The 23,116-nt window shown below is 39.3% G+C and overlaps 1 protein-coding gene across 7 annotated transcripts in view; it reads left to right on the top strand.

Annotated features, from left to right (window-relative positions):
• Positions 1–23,116, top strand: part of SDCCAG8 (SHH signaling and ciliogenesis regulator SDCCAG8) — a 242,379-nt gene that overhangs the window by 176,108 nt on the left and 43,155 nt on the right. The window contains exon 17 of one of the 7 annotated variants that reach the window (XM_023549322.2): positions 327–23,113. The exons of the other annotated variants lie outside the window; for them this stretch is intronic. Within the exon in view, the coding sequence (XP_023405090.1) occupies positions 327–333 (7 nt within the window). The 3' untranslated portion in view covers positions 334–23,113. Of the gene's footprint in view, positions 1–326; positions 23,114–23,116 lie in introns of those variants that run through there. 7 annotated transcript variants of the gene reach the window in all.

Consider the following 23,116-nt stretch of genomic DNA (forward strand, 5'->3'; position numbering starts at 1 on the left):
CATAGCTAATATGTGTATCAGCAGTCTTGAAATGCAAGATGGTCAGCTGCCAGAGCTCATGCTTTTAATCACAGTGCTGCAGAGCCTATGCAAGGCTCCCCAACAAGCCAGCATCTGAACCAGCATGGACTCTCGGTGCCCAGATTCCCAGTTTCTGAGGCATCCTTCCTGATTTTCCCATTCCAACTCACTGGTGGCAATGTTACGTCTAAGGTCAAATTCTCTTCTGGGAGCTTTTCAGGCTAATGCTATGCCTCAGAGCTCTGCCAAGGTTACAGTAAGACTAAATGAACTTTTAAAAGTTGTTTTTTTTTTTTTTTTTGTAGTTACTAATGGGTCATATGTGCATAGCAGTTAAAATATGCAGTTTCTGAAGCCATTCTTCCTGGGTTCTAATCCCAGCCCCATGACTGAACCTGCCGTGGACCTTGGACAAGCTACTTCACCTCTCAGTGACTCAGCTTCCTCATCTGTAAAATAAAAAGAAAATAAAGAGTCCTCACCTCATAGAATTGTTATGAAACTTAAATGAGTTTCTAAACCTGGCTGATGCATAGAAAGCAAGGTGTTTTTGTTAAAGTTCTTGGGTTTGATTTGGCAGTTTAAACTTAATTGTATTTCATTATTAAATGAAAAATACAGCAATTAAAAAGAAAAAGCAAAAGAGTAGGCTTTCCTATAAAGCTGATAGAGGGGACTCCAAGACCCTCACATTCATCTCAAGAAATACTTAGTTCTAAGCTGCTTTTGTGGAGTTTTGTTCCAAGCCAGACATTTTTCACCTCACTTGGGAAGGGAGGTTAATTCTGTCTGTCAGAGAGTCTATTGGTCAGTTAAAGGAAGAATTGCTGGAATTCTCTGCAATGGTGGGAGGGCTACTTGGTGAATTGAGTATATATGTGCAGCCCTTTTGACAATAATGTTCATTGGGCTCTTTTACTACTTGATGTCGCACAAAAGATTGAAATCTAGAATCAATGGAACATGATGAATTAATTCCTTTGTGGGACACCATGTTGTTTTTGATGTTTCTTTGATAATTTTGAACAAAATAACTTCTGAAGTGATTACATAAGAAGAGCAATGCTTTTGAGTCATTTTTAAAATTGTTTCTCTTTGCTTAGTTGAATGCATATATTTAGTGGGGAAAGAGACTTCAGGCATTGCTTTGGCCTTGTATGGCACGCATACTGCTAGTGATGGAAATTTAACAGATTAAAGAAAATATTCGGGAGGCAGGGCCAAGACGGAGGAGTAGTCAGATGCTTCCAGTGAACCCTCTTACAACAAAGACCTGAAAAAAACAAGTGAAACGGTTATATTTATGACAAGCTAGGAGCCCTGAACATCAAAGGCAAAGTTAGAAAACAGACTGAGTGGCAGGAGGAGGGAGAGATGGTTCAGAAGCTGAGAGGAGTTGCCAGACCTGAATCACCGGGATCCCTCAGGCGCCATTCCTGGGAGTGGGCTGGTAGTAGCGTTCAGCAGCAGGTTCCCCAGGGAGAAACAGCCAGTTCAGCTGCAGTTTCCTCAGGGAGAAACAGCCAGCCGCACAGCCTACTCAAACCTCCGGAACCAGAGAAGAACGGCGCCCTCGGCAAAAGCTAAGTATTTGCGTATATTTTACCATGCCCCCAGCTCCGAAGCTGGCTTCAGTGGCTGTTGATTTCCCTGGGCCTGAGATGCGTCCTGCTGAGCACTCTGAGCCATTCTCCCGGCCTTGGAGAAGAAATAAATTCACAATTGGGGGAAAAGATAATCTGCCAACTCCACTAACCTGAGGAGCTCAGGACAGAAGCGGCTCTTGTCCAAGCATAAATGGTCCATGGACTCTGAATACCTTTCCCCCCGCATGACCTGTGTGAGCCTATTTTAGAAGAATAGGCACACTGCAACTGTTTCAGATGTGTGGTAGAGAGGTGGGTGTTTGATGTTTGACACCACTTTGCCTATTAAGCAGGTCCTCACCTACCCACATCAGGGGCCTAAGGACTGGTGGCTCCACTCAGGTCACCCAGCCTCCTGCAACAGGGGTCCAAGGATAACTGGTATCTCCCAGTCCTTACAACCAAAAGCATTGGGTGCCCAAGGTCCATCTGCAGAACCCACCCACCTGTGTGCTGTAGGGAACAGGGACACGCTTTCCTCACAGACACTTGGGGGACAGTTGTCAGCCCGCTGCCTTGTTCAGAGCATGACCCCCTGCTACAACCAGATACCGGTACCTATGCCAATCACCCCTGCCCCTCTAAGACTGTAGGACAGAGCCTGTACCGCACACTTGATGACTAACTACCTGGACGCCTGCGCTGAATCCATACAAGAAAAGGGAGTGGACTCCTAGGCTCATATACCTGGTATCAGCTCTAGCCATATGGTGACAGGACGTTAGAGCTTCAAGGTGAAAATAATCAAGCTAGCTCACTCAAACAACCTACTTGGGCAAAACAAAGCAAGAAACTAAGATACAGTAAGCAAACATAAAGTAATACAATAACTTATAGATGGATCAGAGACAACCGTCAATATCAAATCACATAAAGAAGCAGACCATGATTGCTTCAACAAGCTCTCAAAACAAAGAATCAAGGGATCTTCTGGATAAAGGTGACTTCCTGGAATTACCGGATGCAGAATACAAAAGATTAATGTACAGAACTCTTCAAGACATCAGGAATGAGATGAGGAAGGAGATCTGGCAATACGCAGAACAAGCCAAGGAACACACAGATAGAGCAGTTGAAGAAATTAAAAAGGTTATTCAAGAACATAATGAAAAATTTAATAAGCTGCAAGGATCCATTGAGAGACAGCAATCAGAAATTCAGAAGATTAAAACAATAAAATTACAGAATTAGACAACTCAATAGAAAGTCAGAGGAGCAGAATTGAGCAAGGGGAGGGCAGAATTGGTGAAACTGAAGATAAAGCACTTGGCACCAATATATTTGAAGAAAAATCAGATAAAAGAATTTAAAAAATAAAGAGACCCTAAGAATCATGTGGGAGTGTATCAAGAGAAATATCCTATGAGTGATTGGAATACCAGAACAGGGAGGGACAACAGAAAATACAGAGAGGATTGTTGACGATTTGTTGGCAGAAAACTTCCCTGATATCGTGAAAAATGAGAGGATATCTATCCAAGATGCTCATTGAACTCCACATAAGGTAGATCTTAAAGTCACCAAGACTTATTATAATCAAACCTGCCAAAACCAAAGACAGAGAATTTTAAGAGCAGCCAGAGATAAACGAAAAGTCACCTACAAAGGACAGTCAAGAATAAGCTCGGACTACTCGGCAGAAACCATGTAGGCAAGAAGGCAATAGGATGACTTATATAAAGCATTGAAGGAAAAAAATTGCCAGCCAAGAATCATCTATCCAGCAAAACTGTCTCTCAAATATGAAGGTGAAACTAGAGCATTTCCAGATAAACGAAAGTTTAGGGAATTTGTAAAAACCAAACCAAAAGTACAAGAAATACTAAAGAAGAGTTTTCTGGTTAGAAAATCGATAATATCAGATATCAGCCCAAGACTAGAACACTGGACAGAGCAATCAGATATCAAACCAGATAGGGAAATCACAAAAATAAATCATGATAAAAAAATGCTCAAAACAGGAAACAGCAATGTCATTATGTAAAAGAAGACAACATTAAAACAATAAAGAGGGACTAAGAAATGTAGTTATTGATCTTTCATATGGAGAGGAAGACAAGGTGATATAAAGAAATAAAAGTTAGGTTTAAACTGAGAAAATATTTGGTTTTGTGATAGTATCTTAATGATATGTAGTGATATTTTCTGGGCTTGTGTTTTTTAGAAATTAATTTCTTTTTCAGAAATAGCTATTATCCATGAAATAAATTTTTTGTGTGAGATGGGCAGAACCATTTCCCCTTTTCACCCCTGGGAAATAAGCAGCAGTTTCAAAAACAGGTATTTCAAGGGCATTTGTTATAAATATAGAAAAGCCATAACAAGTGGCTCTTGAGTAACTCTTTTCCACTAAATGCAAATTTTTGTGTTTTATATGCTAAGCAAATGCATCATTAAAAGAAAGTAGGCCTCCATCTAGCTGATGTATTGCTGACTCTGGCTGCTAAGTGAAGCTCAACCAGTTCTCTGCAAGTGTGGGTACAGGGGACGGATGGGTATTAAGATGCCAAACATGCTATTCATGCTGAATTGTTTCTAACCACCTAGTGCTGTTTATTTGCGCTTTTTTTTTTAATCTCCTCCTCCTCCTTTGCCTGTTATTCCTCTCACCTTTACATTCCTTTCCCTCTTTTACATGGTTCTGTTGATTTGCCTTCACTCTTCATTTCTAGAATATCCACATGTGGCCAAATTTTGTGCTCTTACATAGTGAAATGGTATGCTGGGGTGTGGCATTTTATTAAAATTCACTCTGGTAAGCTGTATTACCCAAAATCTGAGACTTACTCATTGTGAAACATGGACTCTTCATCAAACACCTAGTTGCCAGAAATCTCTGGGTTCCTTAAAAAAAAAAAAAAATCTAGGACATGTAGACTTTGAGCTATCTTAACATTGAGGTTGTTTTATGTAAGCCAGATCAGCACTGAGGAAGAAACAAATCACAACTGTAGCTGATCGTAATGTATTGCCCCTTCTGGACTTCGTTATAGAAAGAAGTGCCTTATATTTGGCTTGATTCTTTAGCATCACAGAAATTCATTCAGGAAGTTGGATGAATAGGAGAAATCTGTATTCACTGGCCCAAGTCTTAATTTATACTCCGTACATAACATCTGTATGTCTGTATATAACATCTGTATGGTGCCTAAATTAATAGTGCCAGTTTTTCAGGACAGAAATAGTCTCTTTCAATATTGAAGTGATTAAAATCTTGTATTTTCAATTCCTCAATTATCTCAGTTTGATAGCAGTTAAACTAAATCCATGATAGTTTATAATTGAGGGATATGGTTCATCATATTCTACCCAGAGGAGACTTTTACACCTATATCAACAGTGTCTTTGAGGCTGAGGGTTTGAGAAAAAGACCTTGGAAGGCTGCAATTAGGGGCAGATGTGCCCTGATACCTCCGGCATGACTGGTTGCAATTTAACTATAAAAACGTTGCAGCCATCTGGGTAGCAAAACGGTTGAGGTCTGCTCTTGCCCATTTTTATAAGTATGGAGAAGATTTGTTTGACTTCATGATACTGGATTTGTTAGAGGAGATATGTCAAGCAGAAACTACCGGTATGTGGTGCGCAGCCGGAATGCATCTGCTGCCAACATCTTGGGGAGGCCTTTCCCTCAGCTGTTCACATGTAACATTCAAGGGTGTCTCAGTGCCTGGGTAACACAGTGTCACTGAATTGTACGTCCATTTTACATTCAGGGTAAAGCTGTGATTCTCATAAATAGCCTAATCATTAGAAGGAAAGAACATTAAAAAAAAAAAAGCCCTTCCTACTACTAATCTGTAGATTTCCCCAATTTTTCAGAGAGAAGAAACCAAATTACAGCCTCACTGTCACTGAACCTTCGAATTCTGAAAGTTAACGGCTGGCTTCCTTTTCACAGCAAAAAGCTTACTAACCTTTTTGAACCACTGTAGCATCAGTTCTGGAGGCCACATTGTCCTTCCTGATTTAGATAAGTGTTTGGCTGTGTACCTCCACATCTAGAGCTACTAGAGTTTTTGCTGATTTGCTTGGCACATCTCCAGTAAAATAGTCCATTAAAATTCAAATCCTTTCCCAATAATTGAGACAATCAATTTGCATTAAACAAGGCACAATTATAATTTTATGTACAATTTAAATTCTATAAGAAATAATCAGTGTGTAATGAAGAGGGACACTTATTTTGATGCAAAACGATGTTTTTAGAGTCTGCATTAAACAAATCTTTCATATTTTCAAAATAGTCCTGTCATTATCTTTGGTGTAGGGGAGCTCTATTGTGTTTTAACATAGGGACTAGTGTATCCTCAGGACCACTTGCTTGGTTAGCAATGTGACTTTCTCTCAGTGGCATTTAAATTGAAAGCAGTGAGATAGAAGAAGTAGGTACTTGTTTGCTACTTAATATGCAACGTTTCTTATACAAAGAGCAAACAAAGAGGACACACCTGGAGTGGGTTTGTTGCCTCTGTACCAGCATTAGCTCAAAAGGCATCATTGATTCATCATTGCCTTTACCTTTTTGTAATAGACCAGCTACTTGTTCCTCAAGCAGAGATCTTGTGTTGGTTCCTAAGGAAATCATTCGAAGGCATTTGAGAAGGTAGCGTAGGATAGGGAGGTTAAGTTGCCCTGGTCTGCGCCTTTGTACTGAAGAGCGCCTGGGAAAGCTTCAGCCCCCCAGCTAGCAGCCGTGCTAGACAGCCCGGCGACAGGACGGTGCCTGGAGGCTCTGCGGAGTTCTCTTCCTCTCATTTGTAAGCTCTTAATGAGACTGGTATTGTCCGTTAGGAAATCTAGAACACTGGAGAAATATTATTAGGAAGAATATAGTAAAAATAATGACAAGACAGAAAACAAATCCTGTCAGAGCCCGAGAATATATTTGGCTTCGGCTTGCTGTGTCTGTCTGTTTCCATAAACGGTCCAAAATAGAAACCGGATGTTTAAAATCTCTCTCCCTCTCACATGCTCTCCTCCCCCTGCAGCCTTTCTTCCTCTTCAGTATTAGGAGACTTACTATTTTTATTTATATTCCCATTTTTCAATATTTGCCATTTGTGTGGATAACACATTAATTTTTAATGAAATATTTTCAGACTCTTGGAACTCTTGGAATAGCTGAATCATAAAAGAAAACTTGATATAGACTCAGGCAGCATATAAACTGAATAGTACACTTAACATTATTTTCCCCATTCACAAATGGCACGTGGTTCTTTTAAAAGATGAAGGCTGTTTACATTTAAATTTCTTATCATTGTATGCAAGTCTAAGTTATATAACTTTTATGATGCGAGGGTATTTAGGCACCATTCTAATTATTCATTTTAGAAAGAAATATAAAAACAGTATGTTAAGCAGTTCTCTCCAGTACTTTTCTTTTTATCTACGAACATGTTTTTGACAAGCTACATTTCTGATAAAGAAATACAGTTGTGACTTTTCATTTTAGCTCTGTTGCAGTTAGATTTTAAAGAAGAATGCATTTGTTTCTTGGGGCAGTTAATTTTTTTCAACCAGTAATTGTTTTTGTTTTGTTTTTTTTATACTTTATTTTATCTTTTCGTTTTTGAGAATATACACAGCAGCACACACACCAATTCAAGAGTTTCCACATGTACAATTCAGTGACATTCATTACATTCTTCGAGTTGTGCGGCCATTCTTACCCTCTTTGCTGAGTTGTTCCTCCCCCATTAACATGAACTCACAGATTACTATCTAATCTTCAAGTTGCTGTTATCAATTTGATCTCATATACATCTTAAAAGAGCATAATTAATACTCAAGACGTTACCGGAATAAGGTTCTTGCTTCTCACTGGTCAAGAATGAGCAGGTAAGGAACGTAGTTTTCCACAGGATCAAAGCTTTATTGAAAAGGCTCGCAAGCTGAGACAAGGAGGGCCTAGAGCAAAGTTTACCCTCCTGTCAGAAAACAAAAGATGGGCCTGAGTTTTTAAAAGTTAATGCGCAGGAAAAGATTCATGTTTATTCATAGGCACAGGCGGGAATATGTTAACTAAGGTGCTTGCGCAGCAGCTTTCCAAGATAGCTCCTGTCCTGGAGGCCTCTGGGGTTCGAAGCAGGACTTATTATGGGGTGTCACGCCTGCACAGTCTGCTGCTCTCTGGGTTCAATTCCCCGGCTGGGGCTATGGCCCCTCACTGCCCCTGGTGGAAGGTCACACGGCAGCCACAGGTGGATGTTCTGTGCCTGTCCCTGGGCCTGGTCTTCCCCATTTGCTTCTGAAAGGCAACTTTAAAGAAGTTTATGGGCTGTTTTTAGATACCCTGCCCGGTTGTTCTGGGGAATGGCTTTGTTTCTGTGCCCTGGCCCATTTCTTGTTACTTTGTTTGCAGATTTGGGGGCTCCTCTGTTTTCTGTCTTACCCTATTACCTCTCTGATGATATAGCCTATTTCTCTTTTACTTGCTTCTCCTCTAACCACAGCAGTCTCTTCACTATTTCTCAAACAGGCACCCTCTGATCTCAGGGCCTTTGCTCCCTGTCTTAAAGGCAGACATTCTTTACTTGTTAAGCTAAACTATTGTTTGGTTTAAGCAGACTTAAGGGGATGTTTTTGGTTTAAGGTTTAAAGATTATCTCAGGGCAGTAGTTTTGGGCGTTCCTCCAGCCTCCATGGCTCCAGAAAGACTGGAATCCATAAGAATTTTAAATTATGGTCTGCATTTTCCTTCTTTTGATTAAAATTCTTCTATAGCCTCTTTGACCAAAATGTTCAGTAATAGTAGCCAGGCACCATCCAGTTCTGGTCACATGGCAAAAGGGCGGAAGGGGGGCAATCAGCCATTCATTCCATTTCCTCCTCGTATTCCTGACTTTCTTTCTCTGATGTTTCAGGTGAATAGATTCCAATTGTTGTGGCTTGGATGGCCGCTTGCAAGCTTCTAAGACCCCAGGCACTATGCAACCAACTAGGAGGTAGAACAGAACCATTAAACACGTTATTAGGCCTATTAACTGGGATATCTCGTGAAACCATGACCCTAAACCTCCAAGCCAAGAACTGAATCCCATGAGGTGTTTGGTTGTACATAAGCAGCCTCAGCAACTATTCTTTTTTGTTGTTGATGTTGTTGTTGTAAATATATCACACAGTTTTTGCCAATTTAACTTTATACATTTGCCTGTTCTTGTCTTTTTATGTAAGTGAAGTCATACAGTATTTGTCCTTTTTGTGGTTGACTTACTTCACTCAGCATAATGTTTTCAAGCTCCAACCATATTGTAACGGGTATCAAGACTTCATTTCTCTAACTGGCTGAGTAGTATTCCATCATATGTATGTACCACATTTTGTTTATCCATTCATTTGTTGATGGAAATTTAGGTTGTTTCCACCTTTTGGCTATTGTGACTAGTGCTGCAATGAATGTTGGTGTACAAGTGTCTGATTGAGTCTCTGCTTTCATGTCTTCTGGGTATATACCTAGGAGTGGAATTGCTGGGTCATATGATAGTTCTGTTTTTAGTTTTTTTAGGGACTGCCACACTGTTTTCCACAACTGCTGTACAATTTTGCATTCCCACAAGCAATGGATAAGGGTTCCAATTTTCCCACATCCTCACCAAGATTTGTTATTTTCGTTTTTTATTTATTTTTTATCTTAGACATGCTAGTGGAAGTTAAATGGAATCTCACTGTACTTTTGATTGTCATCTCTCTGATGGCTAATGATGCTGAGCATCTTTTCATGTGTTTGGCAGCCATTTGAATGTCCTCTTTGGGGAAATACCTATTCAAGTCCTTTGCCTATATGTCTCGGTTATTTGTCTTTTTGTTGTTAAGTCATTGACGTTTTATGTATATTTTGGTTATTAGGTTCTTATCAGATGTATGGTTTATGAAGATATTCTTGTTGGTAGCTTGTCTTTTCACTTTTTTGGTAAAGTCTTTTGGTGAACAAAAGTTTTTAATTTTTATGAGATCCCATTTTATTTTGTGTTTTACTGTTTTTGTGCTCTTGTTATATTAGCTCATCCATTGTTAAAAGCTAGTCCCAGCAGCACTGCCCCTGTATTTTCTCCTAAGAATTTGATGTCAACTGGTAATTGTTTTGAGTTTTGTATTTGTAAAATTAAAATTAATACTAGAAATTATTTAAACAACTTTATATTGCATGTTATTCTCAGAACTAAACCCAGAACTATAGCTTTGTAATTAATTTTGGAACTGTAAACTAATAAAAATAACTTCTTCCAAATGTTTTTCATTGAAGCTAGCATGGACATTTAAAGTGTCACATCTTACAAATTTTTTCCTATTCTCAAATAACAATGATATCATTTATCAATTTTATATTGGTAATTTAAATTTTATTTTAATCTATGTATAAAGTAAGTTAACTTTGTATTTTCTTCTTCTTAATTAAAATTCCTGTATATTTTTACCCTTCCCGAGTAAATTTACTCATTTTCAACATTAAAAATGATATTTTTTCTTCAATTTTTTTTATGTAATATATCCTTAAAAACTAATAAAAGCTTTAAGGAATGCTGCCTGTCATATATGAGTTGAATTGCACAGAATGGCATTTTAAAGAACCAGAGGAGACTGGAGAGATAATCTAGTCTGACTCCGTTTCATAACCTACCACTCACCCTCCATCCCTACCCCTAACACATACACACACATTATAGATGAGAAAACTGAGGCCCAGCAAGGTAAAGTGACTTCCAAGGCTATGGTCCAGGTAATGACTAGAATCTGTTTTCTGACATCTGGTCTAGTATTTTCTACTGTACATACATACGTGGTTTGTATGTTCCCAGAAGCAGGGAGGTGGGGTAATACTAATAATCAAAAGGAAAATGATAAATGGAGGTAAATAATTACATTTTAAGTCGAAGCTGTCTTATCCATTGAGCTTGAGGTCACAAGTAGGATGGTTAATTGGAAGGTCAGGAAATCATAACAAGTGATGTATGTTGGGTCAAGGCGTTTTCTTTGTGTGTGGACAACCTGATTTGGAGTGCCACATTGTTTTTCCTGCATAAACCTGTATCTTTTTTTGTACCAATTTTGGTTTCTTTAAGCCAAATGAGGATACTTAAAGACACTGGGAAGCAGCCTCCATGCAGAATTCTCTATTTTAATGAACCCCTCCCCATAAAGTTTTTTACAGTTCTCTCATTAACACCTACCATGTTTTTACACAAGTAACACACGCCCTCTACATTTGTTTGCCAACCGTGCCCTCCCACCTCTGTGAGGTATTTTCATAAACACTGATATACCAATTTTTTTAACATGCTGCTGTAAAAAGAAATTAGCATAGCGTGCTTATGAAAATACCTCATGGGGGGAGGGCAAGGTTAGCAAACAAACATAAAAGAGTGCGTTATTTGAGTAAAACATGGTAATTTGAGACTTTTTTTTTAAGAAAACACATTTACTGAGTTTTTCTAAATCATTCTACGTTTTTAAACAATCATATTTCTGAGCTCACTAACCATTAAATTATGTTTATGTCAGCAGCATAAAAGAAAATACAACTGACTTTCAGAAGTATAACATAACTGGTGGGAGCAGAAGTGCACGGTTGTCTTAGGGAGTAGCGGCCATTGGCCACACATATTGAGTGTGCCCTGGACATTATTCATTACATCTTACAGAGAGAAAAGGAAAGTGTTGGCGAATTGGGTGATCAGCATAAGTGGTGATCCGTTCCCAGAGCTTCTATTCTACTTCGAAAGGAACTACTAGAGTCAGATAAATGAGAGTACGCAATATAATAACTGGTTTTATAAGAAGGAGCTGCGTTTTTCACACAATCTTTCCATTTCTATCAGAAAGAGACCAACCTGAAGGCAGAAGAAGGGAACTTTTTCTGTTCCTTTCTGCTTTCTCATCCCCTAGGTTAAGAAGCCCAGCCTCACACCAGCCAGGAGCTGGGCCAGTGGAATGTTCTTATACCAAGCAAACATTGCCCCAGTGTGCATGGCAGTAAAAGCAGTGGCCACATTCAGTCTAGAGAATCACCCCTCAGGTGCAAGTTCCAAGTGACCTGCTGCCCGGTTGAGGATGCCTGGAGCTGTAGCCCTGCTTTCTCAAAAGGGGAGCTGGTCTACTCCTTACACAAAGTCACAGAAGGGCTTCCCTAGGGGGCTGCACTGCTGAAGATGCGGATGGTTTCAAAATAGGTTCAGATAAATTCTTGGGTTAAAAGCCCATGTCTAATTCTTAAGAGGTACTGTGAATGTATTAGGGATCATTCCTAAGTAGTGAATAAACAAGTCAGCAAGTAATGAACAACAACCCTCCCTCTCTCAATTAAATGAATATAATCCTTCCACCTTTCCTTTTGTTGTTGTTGTGTGTGTGTGTGTGTGTGTGTGTGTGTTGATGCAAGCATCCATTCATTTTCCTTTTTTAGGACATGGTATTTATCAAGATGATGATTGTACATGGCTGCTTGACACACACACAAAAGAAAATGTTTTACCTAACTCGCTCTTCATTCCATTGCAACATTTGCAGTGACCTAAATAGGTGGTGGGTCGCTATGAGTCGGAATCGACTCGACAGCACTGGGTTTTTTCTGGGTTAAATAGGTGGGGCATAATTTTTCCAAATGTATTCTATGGACACCCAGTCCTACAAGATGGTCTTTAAAGAAAGAATTGCATAATGTTGTAGTTTGAGGACACATTGCATGAACTATTCACATTTTGGAGATTCAAAATGCACATTAATATGTTAAAAGACTTGGTAAGTCTTCGAAGTGATTCATTATTTTTAAAGCTTAAATTAATTTTAATTAAAATCATATCATGGAAATACTAGTGAAAACTTAAAACCTTTGGAATGGGCACAAATATGGACCTCTTACAGCCAATTAACTAGGAAGCTGTCTTCCAAAATTCTTGACAGAGAAGAATGAATACCTCCGGTACTGCATCTGTTTGTTGAAACATCTCTAGACATTTCTCATCAGAATTACTCTTCCAGGGGTGAGGGTTGAGGGGCTGGAAACTGTTAAGGTTTGCAGAAAACTTGAGCTCCCACTAGTGGTTAACATTCCCTAGTTCTAGGCAGTTAGTCACTCCCTGTTGTTTGTAGTAATACCCTTATTTTCTAGCACTTAGAATTCTGTATTTCATGGTGTTTTATGTCTTTCTCTCTCCTTAGATTGTGAGATCTTTAATGAGAAGCATGTGTTTTCAATCTCTGAAGTCCCAGTGCATAAAACTATGTTGAATCATGAGGAATTCACTAAGAACTGAATTTCTTTTAATTCAAAAGCTATTAGCTCATGGTTGGGATTAATACTCACTGATTCCATGAGTGTCCTCAGTTCTTTCCACCAGCCTTTAGGATTTGAAATCACCTGGCCTTATTAGCTGTTTTTCAATCTTTCCAAGCTACGGAAGTTTCATCCATTAGAACAACAACAACAAAAAGTGATTGAATACGTGTCACATGATTGAAACTCTACCAGGCCATATATGTAAGATAAATTAAACAATCACTGACTAACAGAAATTCACAGTCTGGTGGGAGCCAGAGAATTGTTAAGCCCTCACTCTACCCCAAGCGGTCAAGATTTCATAGAAATATGCATGTATCAGTATAAGGTCACAGAAGAGACACAAACCCAGCCTGCGGGACCTCAGTAACTTCATGGAAGATGGCCTATCAGAGCTTAGCTTTAGAAAACATACAGGTGTAAACTAAGGAAAGGGCAAGGATTCATGTCAGGCGTTGAGGAAAATGAAGGAAATTTCTGGAGGAGAGAAAAAAACATTACACAGCTCAGAATAACAAACTGGTCAGTGTTGGAGGAGTGGAAGGTGGGAAGCAGGGAGTGCACTGGACTTCCATGCCAGGGACCTGGCTCTTTAACCTTGTAGGTGTTGGGGAGCCAAGAAAGCATTTAGATAAGGGCATAGTAGTGGATTTGTGTTTCAAATAGCTCACTCTGGTGGCAGCATGAGGATAGATTATAGAGAGCCAGACAGAGAAACCAGATAGGAAATGATGAGTGCAGGTAACAGGAGTGGAGAGGAGGGGGTGGGCTAGAGAAATATTTAGCAGGTAAAATTGGCTAGTTATTGATGGGTCATAAGAGATGAGGAAAAGGGAGGAATCAAGTAATTTTTTCTTCTATTACTGTTAGTACCTGTTTTTTTGATCTAATCCCAGTGACGTTCTTTGTGTCACTGAGAAGGAACTTGCAGAATGCCTTAAAAGCCCATGATTTTAAAATGACATTTGTTGGTTGTGTCTTCATCTGGTTTAAATTTTCCTGAAGCAAGCCTACCTTCTTATTTTCAAATTTAGGTTTCCCTATGTCTATGACTGTTCAAACTAGATTTATTCTTTTTGTAGCATTTTTAAATCCCAAGAAATGGATCTCAAGAATTGTATCAAAAGGGGGATTGGTGCTGACTTTTTGATCATTCTATCTCTAACTGCTCACATCGCCATTATAATGCCTCCCTCATCACCCCACCGGGTTTATCTCCCCTCTCTGCACTGTGATAGCATTTTCCATCTGTGTACTTCACTTATGCAATGCACTGCCATACACCTGGTACTGTTCTTGGTGCGAGGTAGAAATCCTACCTTACAGGACAGATGTTTACATAAATAATAAAATATAGTGTGATAAGTATTATGATAGTTTTCTTTGACCAGTTCTACTAATTAGGACTCCAAAGCAATATTATTTCTAAGAGAAGAACATTGAAAATAATCTAAATAACCCAAATGTCCAACATCAGATTAGTTACATAAACAAGACACAAACCAAAAACAAACTTGTTGCTGTCAAGTTGATTCTGACTCATGGTGACCCTAAGGACAGAGTACAACTGCTCCTTAGGGTCTCCAGGGAGCAGCTGGTGGATTCAAACTCCCGACCTTTTGGTTAGCAGCCAAGTGCTTAACCATAGCACCACCATAACAGGTGATATATATTTTTTTCCTGAAATTGTAAAATGCCATTGAAGTCACTTGGGGGGGGGGGAGTACTTATTGGCATTGCAAAATGTTCAAAATATATTTCTAAGGGGAAACAGGATAAAAGTAGTATATATTATATGATACCATTTTTGTAATAAATGTGCACTCAAAATACTATATATTTTTCATACTGTAGCTTGCATATCCCACATGTGGACTCAGAGTTTCCCCATGCCAACTTATATATAAAACTCAGAATCTCCTTGAGTTCCCCCAAAGACTTCATATGCACAAAAATACTGCTGATCTAGATGGACTTCCCTGAAGATATAAGAAGATGGAGAACATTTATACTACACATCCCTCAGAAATAATGTAACAGGCTCCCTTGATCCTTACTTGTCTCCTCCCAAGTCCTTTCCTTTGTACTCCCACTCTGGAATTTTTTCCTCTCTCCTTTTCCTCCTCCCTCCAGGTAACATTCAGATTCTTTGGCTTCTCATATTCCTGCGAAAACCACAGATTCCTTACTCCTCTATCAAGCAGAATAATCCAACTCTGCCCCAGCTCTTATCTCAAATGTACATGAACTCAAACTACCCTAGTTCTTGACTAAGAGGTAAATTTAACATTGCAACCTTTTACACACACGTGTACACATGTGCACACTAGAATATAATACGTTAACGGTCTCTGGGCAGTGGGATTATTAGTGAATTTTCTTCTTTTCCATTCTGCAATAATTTCTAAGCTTTCTGCACTGGGCATGTGTTACTTTTTTTTTTTAAGGAAATGTAAACTGTTAAAAAAAAAACACTTAGCTCAGGTTTTGCCTCTTCTAGTAAACCTTCCCTGACTAACCCCCTCCAAGCAGGGTTAGATCCCTCCATCCATTTTTTCCATTTTGCCTTTTTAATTTCTTTATCCCTCTATCCATGTACTTATCTCATTCCCTTATAATTACCTTTTTTTTTTTAAATCATGTTTTCCTCCTAGTTCTCAGATCCTTCCTCCTGAGTTCCTTTGACTCGTAGGACCTATCGTAGACCTCTTCTTCTCTCCCTCTGCAACAGATTCTTAAGCTGAAATCCATAGTTGGGTGTGTACCTCCAGAAAATGTATACAGAATTTAATGTTTATTCCTCCCCCCCCCCAAAAAAAAAAGCAAACCCAGTTATTTCTTGAGTGCCTACATTATGCCTGGCAAGGTTCTAGGTGCTAATCCTTTCTCAGACTCTTAAAACCCTTAAAACTACTGCACCACTGTTCCCTGTACTCCCCCTGCTGGTTCGTTGTGGGTTTTCCTTATCTAGGACGTGAGTCCCATAAGGCGAGACCTTGTATGTCTTGATCTGATTGATATGTTTTCCTACTGCCTAGAAGACTGCCTGGAACATAGTAGCCACTCAAATAGTATAATGTTTTGAATGAGGTAGAAGGGCATTTATTGTGATCTCATTTTTCAGAGTTGAGGAGGCAGGAAGTAATCAAAAGCATTCTAAGACTCTGGGACTTCAAACTGGGCTTTACACTTAGTCCTGTCACAAAATTGATCTTGGAGGAGCGTTCAGCTTAGTGCCTGGGTAGGTGTCTGTTTCTTTGCCTATCAGGCTGCACTCTGTGATCTCCTTAGCCCTTTCTGACTCTAAAATTACACTACTCTTGGCTGACTCAAGATCCCCCTCTAGGTCAGCAGGGTCAGTGCAGTATAAAAGCCCGGGCTTCCTGGCTCTTGGGGTAGAGATGTGGCAAGGTGGCAGCTCTCAAGTTTGACGTTCCCTTTGGCTTCACCTAACATGGATCATTGTTTTGGGAGGTAGTTTTTTTCATAGAAACCAGACAGCATATTGTTTAAATAGTAGGCTTGATGTCTCAGTGTAACATATTGGCCCACTGAGATCTCCAGGAGTGTGAATCACAAACCCGCCTCTGTATGTTTCTGATATAGTGTGAATGTTCTGGGTGTAAGAAAATCCTGTTACGAATGATCAGGTTATCTCATTTTGCCATCATCACGTTTTGAAATATTAAGTTGGTAGAATAGCTACTAAAAAAACCCCACTGCCGTCGAATCAATTCACTAGTCCAGGGTAAATAGATTCTTTCAACTAGAGCAAAATATTTTAAAAAATCAGATAGTGCAGTTTCTAGCCCAACTTATATTTCCTTTATTTTCTTCAGACTGTATCTATGCCTGGGATTGTGTGTTTAAAGTTCAGCTTTGTGTGTGGTATTCCTGTGATAATTTCAGTACATAAAATAAGCTGTTTACAAAAGCCAACCTGAGACCGATACTCCACAGCAGTTTAGCAGCAAATTTCTACTCTGGGTATTTAACAATAATTGAGATCTTTCTATTGGCTTTACATAAACTCCGATTAGTAGTAAAATCTAAGTACCATCCCATTTGGCAAACCCTTAACACTTCAAGCAGTCACGAATTTGCTTCTGATTGTGCTTTTCGTTTGCACTTAGCTCAGAGTTTTGCCTGATGCTTTTTTAAATCCTCTAATTTACAGGCTGTGGTAAATTTAAAATGAGGCCAGATGAATGCTGCTGAACCTTTGTATTGCACTGATGAATATGGTATTTTGCTTCAACTATCTACCTGTTATATATTCAATGACCTTTAAAACATGGAATAGATACTTCTTTTTGTATATGCTGTGTAAGGTTGGTTATTAGTATTGTCTTCCTTTTGAGAGACATAGAGGCCAAGCAGAGCACCTGGGAGCTTATTTCAATGAAACAGAAATACAGTTTTCTGTTCATGGAGCTCACAGCTAGTCAGCTGAGCAGAGAGGCCACTTTTGTATTTGGTTCTCTTGGAGCTGTGGAAGGTGATCATCCGCCCTAAAACCATTTCTCCATCCCCTGCAGCCCCAATGTGCCACAGGGTTTGTTATGTAGGCCTGTCTATGTACCTGTTTGGGGTTGTTAGAACTTATTTTGTAGCTTTGAGTAAGAAAAAAGGTAGCTTTTTTTTTTTTTACTGGCTCCTACTAAATGCTTTTAATGTGTTATCACATTTATTATTATGGGTAATAATAGTCTTGTTCTCCAAAGAGCAAAGTGAGTCTTGGAGAGGTTAAATTACCCCTTAACGAGGTTATCTACAGCCTGCGTCATTTCTGTGATCCTGCACTGTCTTCCTGGTTACACAGACCTGTGTTTCCCCCTAGATGGTGAGCGACTAAAGAAAAGTGTTTATTATGTCACTGCATCTTGCGCAGTGAGCAGCACAGTACTTTGCACTAGGCAGACCACCTAGCTATGCAGAATTTCAGTAGACATGACAAGTGTGCCCACCACTAGGCTGGGAGTCTGGGGTGGTCGGAAAAACTTCCTAGAGCTGGTGCAAATAAATACTTGATAAAGTAAGTTGAATCTACATCATATATATAACTTTGTGATAGTGTCGATTTGGGTTACAATAACCAAAATCAATATTAATTTTAAAATTATATACACTACTTAGGATAAAAGTTCCATAATTCATAAGACAAGAAAAGCCTAGGGTACATTTTTAAAGAAAAGTACAATTTTCAAAGGAGGGAATCTTTCTATTTCAGAAAGAAAGTGAGAAAAATTTTAAAGTATAACAAAAAATTCTTAGGGAAAGGGACCACAACTACCACAGCCTCCACCAGACTGAGCCCAGCACAACTAGTTGGTACCCTGCTACCACTACTGACTGCTCTGACAGGGATCACAACAGAGGGTCCAGGACAGAGCTGGAGAACAACATAGAACAAAATTCTGACTCACAAAAAACGACCAGACTTACTGGGCTGACAGAGACTGGAGAGACTCCCAGAGTATGGCCCCTGAACACCCTTTAGCTCAGTAACGCAGTCACTCCTGAGGTTCACCCTTCAGCCAAAGATTAGACAGGCCCGTAAAACAAAATGAGACTGAAGGGGCACACCAGCCCAGGGACAAGGACTAGAAGGCAGGAGGGGACAGGAAAGCTGGTAATAGGGAACCCAAGGTCGAGAAGGGGAGCGTGTTGACATGTAGGGTTGGCAACCAACGTCACAAAACAATATGTGTATTAATTGCTTAATGAGAAGCTAGTTTTTTTTTTAGTATGCCCCGTAAAGCTTCATCTAAAGTACAATTAAAAAAAAAAATTCTCAGGGAATTTTGAGATTTTGTTTTACCCTATCATGAAAAAGTGGACCAGTTGATAAACAGTTATTGTTTTACTTCTATTTGTCTTGATCACACTCAATTGCGTTAAGAGACTGTAGGCTCCAATATTTAGTAAATGACCCTAATTCAAAATGTCTTACTTCAAATTCAGCCAGATAGAAAGCCAGACTGTTGTCACCAAATCTTACTTTAAGCAAACCCAGATTTTAAATCCACATTTACAAAAGAGGCTATTTACGTGGTCATTCTTCACTTAGCAATGTAAGTCGTCGTAGTAAGTTCTCTTTGCAATGCTTGTAAATGTGATTCAGTTCATTAGAAATCTCCTTATGCAGCACATTGCAAGTACAAAGTACATTATTCATCAAACCAGCAGCTTCTGATTGTCAAAGTATTTGGTTTTGTCGTTGTTGTTAGGTGTCATTGAGTCAATTTTGACTCATAGCGACCCCATGTGACAGACTAGAACTGCCCCATAGAGTTTTCTTGGCTGTAATCTTTATGGGAGCAGATCACCATGTCTTTCTCCCGTGGAGCAGCTGGGTGGGTTTGAACTGCCAGCCTTTAGGTTAGCAGCTGAATGAATGTTTAGCCATTGCACCACCAGGGCTCCTGATTTATTTTTTAAACAAAACCAAACTCATTGCCATCAGGTCAGTTCCGACTCTTAGCAAAGTAGAACTGCCCTATAGTGGTCAAGAGCTCAGGCTGCCAACCAGTTTGAATCCCCCAGTTGCTGCTCCTTGCAAACCCTATGGGGCAGTTCTCCTCTGTTCTATAGGGTCTCTATGAGTCTGAACTGACTCAAAGACAATGGTTTTTTGTTTTTTTTTTAAATAGGGTTCCCAAGGCTGTAAAATCTTTATGGGAGCAGACTGCCACATCTTTCTCCCATGGAGTGGCTGGTGGGTTCAAACCACCAATCTTTTGGTTAGCAGCTGGGCGCTTAACCACTGTGCCACCAGGGCTCCTTATTTGTTTTTTAAACATACACACACGCACACACACACACACACATGCATACAATTATATATATGCATGCACATAAAATCCTTCTATTGAGCACCTTCTATGTGTTGGGCACTGTCCTGGGCTCTGATGAAACAAACAGTATGTCAGTGCACAGTCAAGGAGTGAGGACCAGTAAAGCAGGGTGAGGGCAGCGATCACGGTGCCAGGGGCTGGGGAAGCTCGAAGCAGGGGCTCCCTTCTTTGGTCTTCATCATCCTCGTATTCTGTCTCTTCTAATTCCTTACCCAGTGGATGAACCAGGAGCATGCACAGTTCATCTTGGTGGAAAGCCCTGTCCCTCTGGCTCCTCTCCTTGACCTCATCCACAGAAAGGGGAAGCCTAGCGTGATCAGGCTCTCTTCTCATCCTAATCCTACCTGGGTCAGAGGGGAACTTCACTTATGAACAGTGTGGCTGGCCTGGGTCATGCAGGTGACGCAAGGCCACTGGGCTGCTCAGGTCGTTGAAAGCTAAAAGACACAGAGTGCTTCAAGGGGTTAGTTTAAATGAACCTGCAGAAATAGAGCCAGATGACTATTTAGGGATATAGTGGCAGAATAAATAGTATTTTGTTTAATGGATATACCAATTCTAATCACCTAAACCATTTGATAAACCAGGATATGAGAAACTGCTTAGAAAAAAATGTGATTAGAGAAATTAGAAGGAGCTGTTAGGTGTGCCTATAATTATTTTCATGCAAATACATAAGGAAAACCAGTCTTTTAGCTTTTGTTTTGTACCAGTATGCCTAGGTCAAAGGCATATTGAGTCATTCCTAGCATTTAAAGGGGTGTGGTGGTTTGTATTTGGTGGGGGAGAGGTTATTTTTTCTTTTCCTTTTCTTTTTATTTTGGAGACAATTTTCCATCTTTATCACTTTTTTGTTATTGTTTTTTCCCTGGACCTTTTGCTGTGATCATGTTTAACTTCCCATTATGGAATTGGGCTGGAAGAGCTAGAGTTCAGCCTGAAGATCTTTTCATCTCTAGATGATATGTTTTTAAGAAATGCTAAATACACTCATCATACTGTCTTCTAGAGAATATTTGTTTTTAAGATCCTTGTACATCCATCTGGGAAAAAAAAATAAAAAGCAACCAAATAGTCTTTATTCAAATTCTAAATTCTCTGGGAACAGATTGTCACAGAACATACAATGATGAAAGTCCAAAAAGGAAACCTGGGTTAGAGGAATCATAGGTATTCATCACACATGCCAAATACAGTAATGCTTTTTAAGTAATACATGGACCTTCTGTTGTCTTTTGGTTAGATGCGTCCTGCTTTGTAGCAATTCCTTTATTGACTGTTATTGTGTCCCATCTAGTCGATTCCAATTCATACTCAAAGCGACCCTACAGGACTGAGTAGAATTGCCCCATAGGTCTCCAAGGCTGTAATCTTTATGGGAGCAGGTTGCCATTATGCCACCAGGGCTCCTTTTTATTGATTGTTTCATACTTTTTCTTTATGGAAAAAATCTTCTAAATATTCATATTCAGCATATGTCTATTCTGCTGATCCTAAAGATGTGAAAAAGGAGGTTCATTCTCCTTGTCACATCAACAGTGAAAATTATCACAAAACCAAAATAATTGATTTGAAAGCTCATATAATTCAATAATTGGTTTTAGGACCAAACCATACTTATTTCTTTTTAAATCAGTCATTCAGAGCTGACAATTTTAGATGTCATATAGGATCCCTGTGGAAATAGGAAGAATCCATCTGTTAAGTAAAAATGCGTTGGCTTTGCTTGGCCTATCAGTCTCCATATTCGCAGTGACTTTCCAGTGTTGACTGGCATTGTGCGTTGAGAAGCAGTCTTTCAGGTACGGTGTGTGTATGTCAGAGCTTCCTACTAGTGGCACTCCTTGTGTAACCGTGACGTTTGTAATGCTGGTGATTCGTGTCAAAGTACAGTATCTAAGTCCAATTTTTCATTGGTTTTAGAAGGCTTTTGTCTTTAACATATTGCTTTAAGTCACTTAAAATTGACTCTTGAAAGAGAGACCATTCTGTGTTTACATAATTGCAACCTCAAGTGTGCCTTATGGATTTTGGTAGGCATTCTCCAAGCCTTCTGTTGTGTAGTTATCAAGGGTGGTTATTACCATTTACCATGTAGGAAACCAAGAGATGTTTACTGACTTATGCTGGGTGACAGCATTGCTGCTAGGCTTGTTAGCTGTTTTCTTCTCTTTTCTAAATAGATGAAAAAATTTACCTGCAATACAATCAGAAATATAATTGTCAGATGTCCAGGTATGAATAGAGATCTCCATGTAGGAACCTTTGGGATCCATCCCAAAAGGAAGCACAAAACAAAGTTATATTAGATCATGATTTTTGTGTGGGTTAGAATATTTTACTAATTTCAAGAGTATTCTTCTTATAAAGAACTATAGCTACCCAACACAGATAATTTTAAGATTTTTGTTATAGAAAAGCTCAGCCATACCTTTAGCCTTCTTGTCTCAGGACCTCATTTTGTGCTTTAAGCTTTCTTGGTTCCTGGCCCTCCTCTTGGTTCCTCAATTTCCATAATTTGATGGCTACTTGACATTGTATTATATGTCCTGCTACCATGTAAAAATCCCTATACACCTGTTATAATATCATTATTGTTGTGGTTATTGTTATTACAGCAGCTAACTTTATATAATGCTTACTATGTGCCAGCCACTGCTCCAAGCACTTACCTGTATTAGGCCATTTAATTCTCAGAACAACCCTATGAGGCAAATGCTAGCATTATTTACATTTTACCAGTGAGGAAACTGAGGCACAGTGAGGTTAAGTAACTTGCTCAAGGTCGGCTCACAAGTCTATGAAGAAGGGATGTTGATGTTAAAAATCTTAGGAATAGTTTAGTTGCCATAATAGCAAATTTTTGAAAAGTTCCCCCTGTATTTCTAATTAGACATGGCATTATTTTATGTTACCACCTTCTGTGCTCTCTGAGCTGCTTTCCCACCATTAAACCACTACTATTGTCCCACAAGGACCACCTGATCAGTTTCTGAATTGAGTCCCAACATACACGTCTTAAGCTGTTGCACACGTATGTTAAGGCTGAGTGTCCTCTGTCTTACATGAAATTCTTATTTTCTGATGAATGGGATAAAATACAATGGAGATAGTGAAATGTTAACAGTTCCAAATGTGTTTCTGTTACTTTAAATGTAAAGGAGATTGACAGTGAGAAGGAGAAGAAGAGAAGCAATAAGTGGAAATAAGAGAATGGCAGAAAGAAAAATCCAGTAAAGTGCCTTCCTTCTGTAATAAGGAACAAACAATTCCTGGTAATTTAGCACTTACTATAGCATTTTTTTTTTTTTTTT

Source organism: Loxodonta africana, chromosome 25, assembly GCF_030014295.1.
Source record: "Loxodonta africana isolate mLoxAfr1 chromosome 25, mLoxAfr1.hap2, whole genome shotgun sequence".
NCBI classification, from domain to species: Eukaryota; Metazoa; Chordata; class Mammalia; order Proboscidea; family Elephantidae; genus Loxodonta; species Loxodonta africana.